Genomic DNA, 14,454 nt, shown 5'->3' with positions numbered 1-14,454 from the left:
ATTTGTATGGCTATATAGAAAGAAATGTCAACAGAAAACTGGTAAAACAAAATTAAATGCGGACAGTTTGCAGTCTTTCCAGTTTCAGTTTGAAGTGATTGTGTTAGTTGTGTTGTTGGCTAACTCCTCTGAACAACAGTGTCGTGATGAACACATGTTCTATGCCAGGCGAAATAGCGCATCATTAGCTCATTGTTAAAAATCAAAACAAATGTTATTGGTCACATACACACACGGTTAACAGATGTTATTGCGAGTGTATCAAAATGCTTATGGGTGTATCCAAATAAATGTCACTAGAAAACAGCTCAAACATACGCAAATGCAGCTACATTGCTGTTATTCTGGCTGCACTGTTTGACGTGACTGTAAATTTGCAGCAGTCGGCTGGCTAGCAACCAGGGGATAAGGACGTTGCCAGCCAGTATGGCCATGGTACATTTAGTAGGAACAACTGGGTCGCATACATAGATACAGAACAAGAAGACTTAACGACTGGGTAGTGTCTCTGGCAACCTAAACGACAGAACAAACGACCAGTCGGCTTGGGTAGCAACCTTAGATGTCTGTCGGGACTATATCTTGTGGAAGAATGAAATAGTATGAATAAATTCATCAAAATATATATTTGTATTAAAATATGTCAATCATTATTTGAATATGTTGGTAACTCGTTGTATAAAAGTGATAATGCCCTCGAAGCTGGTGTTTGGAGGATATATTGGCACGATTTGCCGGCCCGAGTGGAACACCCGTGCCAATATATCCCCAAAACACCGGGTTCTCTGGCATTATCACTTAACTAAACCCTCCCTTTGACTGAAATTGAAAAAGCATTTCAATTTCCTCAAAGTAACCATTCTGTAAATGTCGATCCTTCACTTATTGATGTCACATGGCAATGTTTGGATTGCTGGTGAAAAGGTGAGTACTTGTCCAACATCGGAGACTGATGTCTGGAGAGTAACTATAGGCCTATGGAATTCCAATTCATCATTGACTGAAACTTCGTTATTGTATCTTCAACTACAAATTGTATTATCTAAATGCATAAAACTGTTGTCTTTAAACTATTCTGAATGAGGTTTCATGCATAGCCAACTGGTCAGCATTAGCTCTAGTCAGAATGTACACACACCAGAGAAAGCCCATTACCCGCATCAGGTCCAACTCCCACGCAGAAACGCAGTTTCATTTGCACTGAGGCTGGCTGACATTGGGACATTCCACTGTTTCGCTGTTTGGTTCCAGGGTGAGGTCTCCCGCCGCAACGAGAGAATTGACTTTGGAAAAACGGAATAGACGGAAATACTGAAGTAACCGATTGGTTCATATTTCTATATTCATGGGAAAAGCGTGGCAACAACAGATGTACCCCCAGTACTCGTATTACTACCCTCAATACCTGCAAGCGAAGGTAAAGTAAAACAGTGTTCTATGTACTTGAAAAGTAGCTACATTGTAAAATGATCAATGCGCGGTTAGATTCGACAATTGATAAGAAAATATTCTTCATCATCTGTCCCGATTATTGTACTCTAGTTTGTCTGTAAGATGTCTTGTTCGTTAGGGTTATGTTTATGTAATTTGAAACGCATATTCAGGAAAATATGTTCAGATGACTATGACTTGAAGCACAAATGAATGCTGTAGGCTATTTAGTGCATCTCAACACCTGTCAAACTCTTCTGACATACATATTTGTTGTTACTATTTATTACTATTGACTTGGATCATTTAGATTCACATTGGCCAGATTGTGGCTCTCCAGGGTTAGCTAATAGAAAGGACATTCAATTTATAGGATTACTGTTATTACCAAATCCCTTCAACACTGCCATGTATAATTAAAGGTGCAGTGCAGTCAACAACGGGAATTTCTTGTGTTTTATCTATATTTCCACACTATGAGGTTGGAATAATACTGTGAAACTGTGAAAATTGTGATAATGCCCTTTTAGTTTAAGAGACTGTTTTTGTTAGATGGTTTTGGCCTGCCTGGTGACATCACCAGGCAGTAAATTAGTTAATAGACCAATAAGAAAGCGAGTTCCAAACCTCACTGCCAATAACATCTAGTTTTCAGTATTCCCCTCCCCACTCCAAGACAGTCCTAGCAAAATCCTTGCTTAAGAAATGGGTCTTTGCTAAGAAGCTATTTTTGGTTTCTTTTTGACCATTTTAATTGAAAACAATCACAGTAAGGTACTTAATTGTTACCCAGAAATGATTGGATATTGAGATGTTTAAAAACGCTGCATTGGACCTTTAAGTATTAGATCAAGATACACCCAATTTAATTCAACTATTATGAATTGTGTATGTAGTATTTGATATTCTATTTTGTATTTATTCATGGTCATAAGAGCGCAAGTCAGGTTTCATAGAATTCTTTATAGCATCATTAATACATTTTGTGTTGAAAGTCAGAGGGCATATGGGGTCAACTGACAGTCCTCAGTTGACTTACAGGCATCTCGTATGATCATCAAGAGGCTCCTACAGAATACTTTGCATCACTTAGTCTCCATACATGTTTAATCAGCTTGGCTGCCTATTAAATGACAAGGTCCCAGAGCTCCAGCCCTGTAGGCTACTTAGTATGCAACTGTAAAATGAGGATATGTTTTCAAACAGGGATAGACATCTGAGTGTGTCGATCCAATGAAAAGGACATTAAACAGGATTTTAGAATGACATTGTGTTAGCAACACAGCCTATTATAGCTGTGTTATGAATGCATGGGCTGTTTATTTACCACTTGGATATAATTTGAAGTAAAAATAAGTGATACTAGCAAGAGCAGGTTACGGGTTTCTCTTTTCTTTGAAGATATCATCTGAAGAGAAAGTATTAGCTTATTTGCCAAAGTTAGTCAACATATCACCTGCATTCACAGCTGCTGGTCATTTAGTCATAAAATGCTTCCTTAACTCATCTTCCTACTGATGTGCAATATTCCTCAGTGTTTGTTCCTTCTAATCCCATTCTTCCATTGACTAAAGACTCATTCTTTGAATTTGATTCAAGAATAGGGCCATTCATTTGATTTCCGCATGGAAAGGGATGTGGCCCCATTCACTTTGTTTTATGACACACCAGATATGTGTGGGGTGGCCTTAATACAGAAATGGCTTGTCCACTTCAAACAGGGCCCTGCTTTGTGGATAACTGACATGGTGGTTTACATTATCACTGTCCTGCTGTGTCCTGCTGGCCTCTTTGCTGGGATCCAAATTAAATGACTCTGTTATTGTCTTATTGCGGGGGCCTGGCACAGATTTCTCTCCATGGCTGTAAACACGCCGTCTATTTAGGTGTGTATCTGATGTTTGAAGCATTTAACACTTAGTGACATTCTATGGTCTTTTTTTGTGATATTAATTTTGTATAGAAGAGCTGTAATCACATTCAGTCAGTGCCTAAATATTGCATTATTCATTGTTCGGGTTCTTGTTTACTGTCAATTTGTTATGAGATACTGTCACAGGAATGAAAAGCATTGACAAAGCACAGAAAATTGGAGCATGTTTTTGATGCAACTTTCTGTCTCGGCAGGAGACCAGCTACCGTACTGTGATTGAGGAATTCAAGTGGCACAGAACAGGCTGCTTTTAAGTTAATAACCGAGTACTTGAACACTGGTGTCAGTGCAAGTGACATCTATCTATGTGAGTGATCCAGTATTGGATTGAACAGCTAGACTAGGGGGTCACAGATTTGCAGTTGAAACAACCGATGGTCCTGACTGCTGAAAAAGTGTTTACATTGACGTAAATAAGCTTTAACAAGTTTAATCACGGTTCAAATCCTCACAGCTCCCAGTCCTGAAATAAATAAAAATCAATCTTATTTGTTGTCAACACAAGCCTTTAATCAAGGAAAAGTGAACACATTAACTGCCATCGGACATTACATACAGAGACTGTGAACAATGGCATTATGCTGAGCCTGAAAAAGCCCTATACAATGTTTACAATAAAGTTTGGAGAGTTGCCTGGCAGCGGAATGTATACAATTGAACAGCACAGAGGTGCTGCTCTTTATGTTGGCGCAGGGCTGAAAGAGCACCCATTGTGCTCCTATGATTCTCATTCTTGGCGACTTTTGACATGAGCAAAATGATGGCCTACCCAGTGCACAGTAAAACCCACCCTGCTGTTGAGTCTCTCTCTGCCAAGAGGCTCTCATAAAAAGAGAGAATACATTGACAAGTCCCATCAGGGTTAGAAAGGTTTCAATGGTGACACGTGGGCCATAAAGGTAATCATGTCTTATTCATTTATTCTCGTGTAAATAATGTAAATGAGTATGCAACTAAATAAAGCAACAACTGTTATAATATCAATCGTAATGTAGCAGGAATATTGCAATCTATGTTGTTGATTTTTACTTTGCAAAGACAATTATTATGGAGGCAGAGCGTAGTCGGGGTTGAACAAACTTACATTTTCACTTCTCATCAAGGCCCTTATTATCTTTTTTCATGAGAACATGTCTTATTTATGAGGAAAACCAATAAACATCTCGTATCAGGCTATTTCATCGATAAATAATTCATGAAAGGGGAAATTGATTATGAAAAACGGGGAATAGGAAAGATTATTGAAAATGAGTGCATATCAATCATGTACTTTCTAGCAATACACATATGAATTATTTCTGCTTATAATCAACTGAATATCAGATAATGAATGTGGGTTAGTCAATGTTCACTATTTGCTTTCAAAGTAAAACAATAAATAACAAAAGTCTATTTTGTGGCCACGATAGTATGAAATGAAAATATATATTTTTTCCCATTTGGAATAAATTGCATGCTCTACATTAAGTAATTGCTAAGTTTTGGGCACTAGATGAAACGTCCTTAGAATTCTTACAAACATTCTTCAAATATGAATGTCTCTTTCACCATTAATGCATAGAAAAAACGTGACAAGTGAGTTTGCAATGTTCTATTACAACCCCTCTCAACTGACCAACAATTAAGCCAAAGCTCTCTGATTGAGCAATGTGCTGTTGACAGCAAAACATCAGTGTTTGATATTCTATCCCCCTGTGCTGTAAGTCAAACATAGATCACTTGCCACATGATCACATCCCTTTGGTGCTGACATCACATGACCAGTGAGTGCTGGAGACAGATGGGCAGAGTGCTGTCTGTCATGGGGATCTACAGTGCAGCATGTTAACTCTGTCCTGTCCAAGCTCCTCTCTGTTTATTGTTGAAAAACAGTCTGCAAAGCAGACTTCTGGCAAAACTAAGACTGATTTACATTTTTATTATGAGGAATTTGTGTAGTTTTAGTGCTGTTTTTCTAAAGTAAAAGTTTGTGTTACAAGACGAACATTATCATGAGTGTAGCATCCACTCTAAAAAGCTTTTATTGAATTGTCTCTGCAATTTGATACACCTGATGGCCTGCAGAGTCTCCTTTTAGAATAATCGAATGTAATACTTTGATCATGTTTTGTGTGAGATTTCCTAACTGAATTATCATATTATTATTTGGAAGTATGGAAAGGCTTTCCATTCATCTACTCTCAATCTTGGATAATGAGAACTTTAGGTTGAGCTTTCCTACCCCACCCCCATGCCTTTATCGTTTGTCTTCCTGTGTGTGACACACACACACACGTTTGTCTTTGTGGTTTACTTGTTTCCACCCTAACGCGCTGGGAGTCGTCGAAAATGATTCTGTCGCTGCCTCAGTGGGGCTTTGGCCCCCTAACTCACCCCTTCCATCCAGGCAGGAAGGTAAATATACAGAGCTGTTTGTAAAGACTTCCTGGTACTGCTGGGACTCTCTTTCCTCCACTTGAATTTCAGGGTTCCGTGGTATTGCTGGATCTCATTCTGAGCGAGCTAACAGAGAGGAAGGAAATGGATGGGAGAGAGATGTGAGCCTTTCAGAGGAAGTATTGTTGTGTTAAACCTTATAGCTGCTCTTAGGCTCAAGAAAAACGGAGGGCAGTCTTATGGTTCTATGTGCTGTGAGTGCCTGATTCCTTTTAACTGACGAAGTAGCTGATTTCCTTACCATCAAAGGGTAAGGCTAATGTATACCGTTCCCATAAATGTGCATGTACACTGTAAGGGTGTGTATAGTTGTCATCTATTAGTCAAGCTGCTAGATTCTGTGTAAGAGCCCTGGTGTCTGTAGGGTTTGATCTGGCATAGAGCCAGAACGAAATTGAAAGGTATGCACTGCGTGGGAGGGGCCTGCTTCCTGATCATTTGTTTGTTCTGCCGATTCAGCAGAGACAGCTGTATCATGTCAAAACAGCATGCTTAAAAGAACTGATTTGTGGCCGTGTGAGATCGGATCTCACCGCAGGCTTTTCTGTGATTGTAGGTTCACTCATAGGTGAGATGTTTGTCATACCTCATGAAAACAGAAAGACTTGCTTTGAGTCCGTAGAGCAGCAGCTCAAATCTTTAGTTTTATTTCATTGTCAGTATCAATTCCTAAAGAAAATAATAAATTAAGTTTCAGGTAAATAAATGCATTCACAAGAAATAACAATTGCAGTTGGCTATATGTTTTATGTAATAACTTTGAAAGCTGTTGACCAGTGGAGGCTCCTCAGAGGAGGAAGGGGAGGACCATCCTCCTCAGTGAATTTCATAAAAATAAAAAGTTAAACATTTCAACAGTTTTCCTTTTTAGATAAAACTATACAAAATATATTCAGGTCACCAAATAATGTATTGAAACACACTGCTTTGCAATTAAGGTCTACAGTAGCCTCAACAGCGCTCTGTAGCGTAGCACCATGGTGTAGCCAGAGGACAGCTAGCTTCCGTCCTCTTCTGGGTACATTGACTTCAATACAAAACCGAGGAGGGTCATGGTTCTCACCCCCTTCCGTAGACTTACACAGTAATTATGACAACTTCTGAAAGACATCATCCAACCTATCTGAGCTCTTGCAGCATGAACTAACATGTTGTCCACCCAATCAAAGGATCAGAGGATGAATCTAGTACTGAAAGCATTAGCTACAGTTAGCTAGCACTGCAGTGCATGAAATGTGGAGAATAGTAGACTCAAAGATAGAGAAAGACAATAGTTTTGAACAAATTAATTTCTTCAAAAATATAGGAGAAGCAAGAGATAGAGAGAGATCTTTCTTCATTTTTTTTCACTTTCACTTACTTAGCTAGCTAGCAAATGCAGCTAGCTAGTTTAGCCTTCTCAAACACCTGGCTCAAACAGAGGGATGTTAGCTAGCTGGATATCCAACACTGGAACTCTTCCAAGTCAAAGTAAGCTTTTGGTTATACAAATTTATTGCCACAGGGGCCCACCGGTGTAACTGCTAACCCGTGTACTACACTGTACTGCATGATTGTAGCGGGTTTCCTAACGCGTTAGTTATATTAGCTATGTTGACTATGATGTTACTTTAGCTAATATGGTGAGCTAGCTGTGGTTATGATACACTATACAGTATATACAAAACAGTGTGGACACCACTTCAAATTTTTGAATTCGGCTATTTCAGCCACACCCGTTGCTGACAGGTGTATAAAATCAAGCACACAGTCATACAATCTCCATAGAGAAACATTGGCAGTAGAATGGCCTTACTGAAGAGCTCAGTGACTTTCAACATGGCACCTTCATAGGAGTCCACCTTTCCAACAAGTCAGTTCGTTGAATTTCTTCCCTGCTAGAGCTTCCCCGGTCAACAGCAAGTGTTGTTATTGTAAAGTGGAAAAGTCTAGGAGGAACAACGGCTCAGCCGTTGTCTGTCATCGGTTGCAACACTCACTACCGAGTTCCAAACTGCCTGTTGAAGCAACATCAGCACAAGAACTGTTCGTCGGGAGCTTCATGAAATGGGTTTCCATGGCCGAGCAGCCGCACACAAGCCTAAGCGCAATGCCAAGCGTCGGGTGGAGTGGTGTCGGGTGGACTCAGGAGCACTGGAAATGCGTTCTCTGGAGTGATGAATCACGCTTCACCATCTGGCAGTCTGATGAACGAATCTGGGTTTGATGGATGCCAGGTGAACGCTACAGTTGAAGTCGGAAGTTTGCATACACCTTAGCAAAATACATTTAAACTCAGTTTTTCACAATTCCTGACATTTAATCTTAGTAAAAATTCCCTGTCTTGGGCCAATTAGTATTACCACTTTATTTTAAGAATGTGAAATGTCAGAATGATAGTAGAGAGAATGATTTATTTCGGCTTTTATTTCTTTCATCACATTCCGAGTGGGTCAGAAGTTTACATACACTCACTTAGTATTTGGTAGCATTGCCTTTAAATTGTTTAACTTCGGTCAAACATTTTGGGTAGCCTTCCACAAGCTTCCCACAATAAGTTGGGTGAATTTTGGCCCATTCCTCCTGACAGAGCTGGTGTTACCTAGTCAGGTTTGTAGGCCTCCTTGCTCACACACACTTTTTCAGTTCTGCCCACACGTTGTCTATAGGGTTGAGGTCAGGGCTTTGTGATGGCCACTCCAATACCTTGACTTTGTTGTCCTTAAGCCATTTTGCCACAACTTTGGAAGTATGCTTGGGGTCATTGTCCATTTGGAAGACCCATTTGCAACCAAGCTTTAACTTCCTGACTGATGTCTTGAGATGTTGCTTCAATATATCCACATAATTTTCCTGCCTCATGAAGCCATCAATTTTGTAAAGTGCATCAGTCCCTCCTGCAGCAAAGCACCCCCACAATATGATGCTGCCACCCCCGTGCTTCACGGTTGGGATGGTTAACTTCGGCTTACAAGCCTCACCCTTTTTCCTCCAAACATAACAATGGTCATTATGGCCAAACAGTTCTATTTTTGTTTCATCAGACCAGAGGACATTTCTACAAAAAGTAGGATCTTTGTCCCCATGTGCAGTTGTAAACCGTAGTCTGGCTTTTTTATGGTGGTTTTGGAGCAGTGGCTTCTTCCTTGCTGAGCGGTCTTGCAGGTTATGTCGATATAGATACTTTTGTACCTGTTTCCTCCAGCATCTTCACAAGGTCCTATGCTGTTGTTCTGGGATTGATTTGCACTTTTCACACCAAAGTACGTTAATCTCTAGGAGACAGAACGTGTCTCCTTCCTGAGCGGTATGACAGCTGCGTGGTCCCATGGTGTTTATACTTGCGTACTATTTTTGTACAGATGAACGTGGTACCTTCAGGTGTTTGGAAATTGCTCCCAAGGATGAACCAGACTTGTGGAGGTCTACACATTTTTTTCTGAGGTCTTGGCTGATTTCTTTTGATTTTCCCATGATGTCAAGCAAAGAGGCACTGAGTTTGAAGGTAGGCCTTGAAATACACCCACAGATACACCTCCATTTGACTCAAACGATATCAATTAGCCTATCAGAAGCTTCTAAAGCCATGACATCATTTTCTGGAATCTTCCAAGCTGTTTAAAGGCACAGTCAACTCTGTTTATGTAAACTTCTGACCCTCTGGAATTGTGATACAGTGAATTATAAGCTAAATAATCTGTCTGTAAACAATTGTTGGAAAGATTACTTGTGTCATGCACAAGTAGATGCCGTAACCAACTTGCCAAAACTATAGTTTGTTTTAACAAGAAATTTGTGGAGTGGTTGAAAAACAAGTTTTAATGACTCCAACCTAAGTGTATGTAAACTTCCGACTTCAACTGTACCTGACTCAATGCATAGTGCCAACTGTAAAGTTTGGCGGAGGAGAACAAATGGTCTGGGTCTGTTTTTCATGGTTCGAGCTAGGCCCCTTAGTTTCAGTGAAGGGAAATCTTAACTCTGAAGCATACAATGACATTCTAGATTATTCTGTGCTTCCAACTTTGTGGCAACAGTTTGGGGAAGGCCCTTTCCTGTTTCAGCATGACAATGCCCCGGGGCACAAAGTGAGGTCTATACAGAAATGGTTTGTCGAGTTCGGTGTGGAAGAACTTGACTGGCCTGCACAGAGCCCTGACCTCAATCCCATCGAACACCTTTGGGATGAATTTCAACCTCATATATAGAGAACATTTTAGTATCATGTAGTAGCCTAAACCTGTCAATGTTAAACTTGGTGAATGGATTATGAATGACAGTCATCCAATATGCTGTAATAGAAATAAGGCATTGCTCATTAAAAAAAATGTGTCCTCAATAACCTTAAAACGTCAGCGACCGCTACTGCCGTAGTCATACAGTACTAGTCAAAAGTTTGGACACACCTACTCATGCCAGGGTGTTTATTGATTTTTTACTCTTTTCTACATTGTAGAATCATAGTGAAGACATCACAACTATGAAATAACACATATGGAATCATGTAGTATCCAAAAAAGTGTTAATCAAATCCAAATATATTTTATATTTGAGATTCTTCAAAGTAGCCACCTTTTGCCTTGATGACAGCTTTGCACACTCGTGGCATTCTATCAATTTCTTTCCTTCTTAATGTGTTTGAGCCAATCAGTTGTGTTGTGACAAAGATAGCCATATTTGGTAAAAGACCAAGTCCATATTATGGCAAGAACAGCTCAAATAAGCAAAGAGAAACGACAGTCCATCATTACTTTAAGACATGAAGGTCAGTCAATCTGGAAAACTTCAAGGACTTTTAAAGTTTCTTCAAGCGCAGTTGCAAAAACCATGAAGCGCTATGATGAAACTGGCTCTCATGAGGACCGCCACAGGAATGGAAGACCCAGAGTTACCTCCGCTGCAGAGGATAAGTTAATTAGAGCTAACCTCAGATTGCAGCCCAAATAAATACTTCACAGAGTTCAAGTAACAGACACATATCAACATCAATTGTTCAGAGGAGACTGTGAATCAGGCCTTCATTGTCGAATTGCTGCAAAGAAACCACTACTAAAAGACACCAATAAGAAGAACAGGCTTACCGGTGGAAATCTGTTGTTTAATCTGATGAGTCCAAATTTCAGATTTTTGGTTCCAACCGCCTTGTCTTTATGAGACGCAGAGTAGGTGAACAGATTAACTCGGCATGTGTGGTTCACACTGTGAAGCTTGGAGGAGGAGGTGGGATGGTGTGGGGATACTTTGCTGGTGACATTGTCTGTGATTTATTTAGAATTCAAGGCACACTTAACCAGCATGGCTACCACAGCATTCTGCAGCGATACACCATCCCATCTGGTTTGCGCTTAGTGGGACTATCATTTGTCTTTCAACATGACAATGACCCAACACACCTCAAGGCTGTGTAAGAGCAATTTGACTAAGATGACTTGTCCCCCAATATCACCCGAACTCAACCAAATTGAGATGGTTTGGGATGAGTTGGACCGCAGAGTGAAGGAAAAGCAGCCAACAAGTGCTCAGCATATGTGGGAACTCCTTCAAGACTGTTGGAAAAGCATTCCTCTTGAAGCTTGCTGAGAGAATGCCAAGAGTGTACAAAGCTGTCATCAAGGCAAAGGGTGGCTACTTTAAATAATCTAAAATATTAAATATATTATGATTTGTTTAACACCTTTTTGTTTACTACATGATTCCATATGTGTTATTTCATAGTTTTGATGTCTTCACTATTATCCTACAATTTAGAAAATAGTGTGTCCAAACTTTTGATTCCTATATAAAGGGATAGTTCCACTGACTATCACATTCCCCACCCTGGTCCCCTTTCACTCAGTGACCTCCACAGAGTGCTGATTCAGGTCTTTCTGTTCCCTTTAACTGTGATTTGCATCTAATGGTGGCTGAAATGGCCTCCCAATAAGCTCTATATATATGACTATATCTGTAGTGTCTTTTAGGAAAACATTTTAGGAAACCATTTGACAACCTCAAAAAAATGCAACTAGGAAAAAACAGGAAGGAAAGATTCATTGTAGCTTTTAGTAAATCACCTCTATTGTTCAGGTTTAAAGTGAGCCCATGCTGAAACCAAAAGGAAACATTTTACTGGGATTGGCTTTTCGTTTTTTTTGGCTGATTTGGTTTTAGACCAATTTTGACATTGCTCTGTTTGCAGTGGTCAAAAGACCAGATGTTGCATAATCTTATTAGCAGTTGGTTCAAAGCCCCTGACAGAAAATGCATGATGAGGGTGAGCTCTGACACTGTGCCTAGTGGGTAAATAACTACCACTCTACCCCCCCATGGAATTACATTGAGAGTTGCTGATGCTATGATGACCAATAGATTTACTTAAAGACAGGAAATGCAGCTTGGAGAAGGAGAGTGAAATCTGTAAAGGATGACAACATGCTAGGTGAAAAGAAAGAGCATGGCGGAACAAGAAATAGGTCAAAAATGTAACCACAAAGGCAACGACCACTGAAGGTCAGCAGGAATTCACATTCTGACTTCACCACCACTGTTGGTTTTCCAATCAGAGACTGAGACTGGCAGGTGAATGGGTTTCGATTTATAGCCTAGTGCTGCCTCTGAGTGTATGTTTTGCTATAATAAAAACCTGGGTCACCCTTTCACTTACAATTTCGGATCTCTGCTGAAGAGTGGCTCGATCCTTACTGTTGCGTGCAGTCTCTTTGCACATTTACTCCACATCCGTTGCATGCCTAGACTGTGTAACGATTACTGGATTAGAACTGTGAACATTGAAAACATTTTCAATTGGTTATATATATTTTCTATTTCATTTTCCCAGGTGTATTTTTATCTGTTTGATGTTTTTGTCTACTTTCATCAATCTGATCAATATTTATTTTGAGGAGTTAATATGTATTATTATTGTGTTATAAATGTCCTATGCCTTTTTGTTTCAGTGTTGTTTATCTACATATCAATTCAATCATTTTAGTTTAATGTACTATGCTGTGGCCTTCAAATTAAAATTGTAATAACATATGGGTCCTGCATCGGTCAAAATATCGTCCTGCTCCTTTAACTATCTAATGGCCGCACTGTGTGGTCCTTGCTATCAGGGATCGTTGGGACGTCCATACCCCATTGAAGTTGAAAATTGTTAGGGTTAAGGTTAGGTAATGGTTAAGGTTAGGATAAGGATACGGATAGGGTTAATTTAAGGTTAGAGTTTAGGGTAGGGACGTCCCAATGAACTCCGATAGCTAACCCTGTGGAATGTTTGGTATGCATTCCAGACTAGACGAAGAGTAGCGAAAGGGGAAAAAAACATTGTAACATTGTCTCTTGTATAGACCTATTATTCAATTATACCAGCTAATGGTACTTACACCTTCCATAGGCTGTATTGTAGTAGATTATATTCTTGAAAATTGCAGAAAAAAATATGATATAGTATTGTTTTCATGTTATCCAGTGAAGTCATCATCCCTAAACCGTATAGAGGAATGGTTTCTTCCACCAGGCAGGGTCTGTTCTGCGGGGTTTCCACTAGTTACCACAGCCACAAAGTATGGCTCTATCGTAAAGACAAGAAAACATTAAATAAAAAATGCGCTATTTGGTTTTAAGCATAAGCATTTTAGGCATAAGGTTAGCAGTGTGGTTAAGGTGTGGATTGAGGTTAGGTTTAAAATCACATTTTAAAAATAGAAATTGTAGAAATAGGCGGGGTTTATGACTTTGTGGCAGTGGTAACTAATGGGCAGCGTTATGCGGGGGACTCAATGCAAATCAATGAACTCCAGAAACTGGGTTGGGAAATCGAAGTTCGGACTAATTCGCGCATACGTTGACATCGCTATATTTTATGGTAGTATATGATACTATATGTCAAATACAGTATACCATATAGGCCTACAGTAACCTATAGTAAGCCTAGTAGTCTTTGCTTTAGTATAGCAAAGAGACGATTTTTTTTACAAACACATCTATATGTAGCTAGTCAAATTTACAACTTCACCTAAACATTTGATACAAATAGTTTTATATAAATTAGTAAAACAATCGATCTTGGGTCTTTGGAAACCGATAATGATTTTTGCGAATTCTTGCAACCCATTGAGGACTCCGTATCGTAAGCAGGTAAATAGCCTATTTGATTATACAAAATGTATGTAATAGACATTCATCCTCATCATCAAGCTGACTCATTGAAGTCGCCAAACATGTATTTTTTGATCAGCCTATGGGGACAAATAGCCTATTCTCAGAGAGAATTGAGGAACAGAAAGTTTAGTTTGAATTAGTCGACAGAATTTCACTAGGCATTTTAAAACATATTTCTACTCGTATGGTATTAGTGGGTTACTCTGAAACTGCTGTCTTCTCGTTGTATTCTTTCAGTAAACTAGTAGGCTATTGCTGCTATTTTTATTTCAATTGATTTTGTTAGAATATCCATAGTTGGTCCTGATGTCAGTGTATTTAGCCCTTTAACAGTGCATTCAATCTAGCTACTCATCAACCTTTTCTTTGACCTGGATTTTAATCAACAATTAATTTAGTTTATGGTTTATATGTATAGTTTATGTTATCAAATTCATTTAATTTGATATGTTAGAGAAGTGAAGGCATTCTCAAGAGACTTTCTGAAATCTTTGGAGATTCAAGAGCTTGTCCTCACCACTGTGTGTTCCAAT

The 14,454-nt window shown here is 39.4% G+C and overlaps 1 protein-coding gene across 11 annotated transcripts in view; it reads left to right on the top strand.

Moving 5' to 3' along the window:
- The first annotated feature begins 1,182 nt into the window (after nt 1–1,182).
- LOC109870797 (RNA-binding motif, single-stranded-interacting protein 1-like) overlaps nt 1,183–14,454 on the top strand; it is a 64,887-nt gene continuing 51,615 nt past the window's right edge. For 2 of the 11 annotated variants that reach the window (XM_020461423.1, XM_020461422.1), the window contains exon 1: nt 13,542–13,897. In XM_020461423.1, the coding sequence (XP_020317012.1) occupies nt 13,847–13,897 (51 nt within the window). In that variant the 5' untranslated portion in view covers nt 13,542–13,846. Of the gene's footprint in view, nt 1,418–5,633; nt 5,759–5,840; nt 6,051–13,530; nt 13,898–14,454 lie in introns of those variants that run through there. The other 9 variants (XM_031805398.1, XM_020461419.2, XM_020461425.2 and 6 more) reach the window with 9 other exon arrangements.

Source organism: Oncorhynchus kisutch, linkage group LG26, assembly GCF_002021735.2.
Source record: "Oncorhynchus kisutch isolate 150728-3 linkage group LG26, Okis_V2, whole genome shotgun sequence".
Lineage (NCBI taxonomy): Eukaryota > Metazoa > Chordata > Actinopteri > Salmoniformes > Salmonidae > Oncorhynchus > Oncorhynchus kisutch.
The sequence above is the reverse complement of the archived record's forward strand: the minus strand, read 5'-3'. Positions and strand labels throughout refer to the sequence as shown.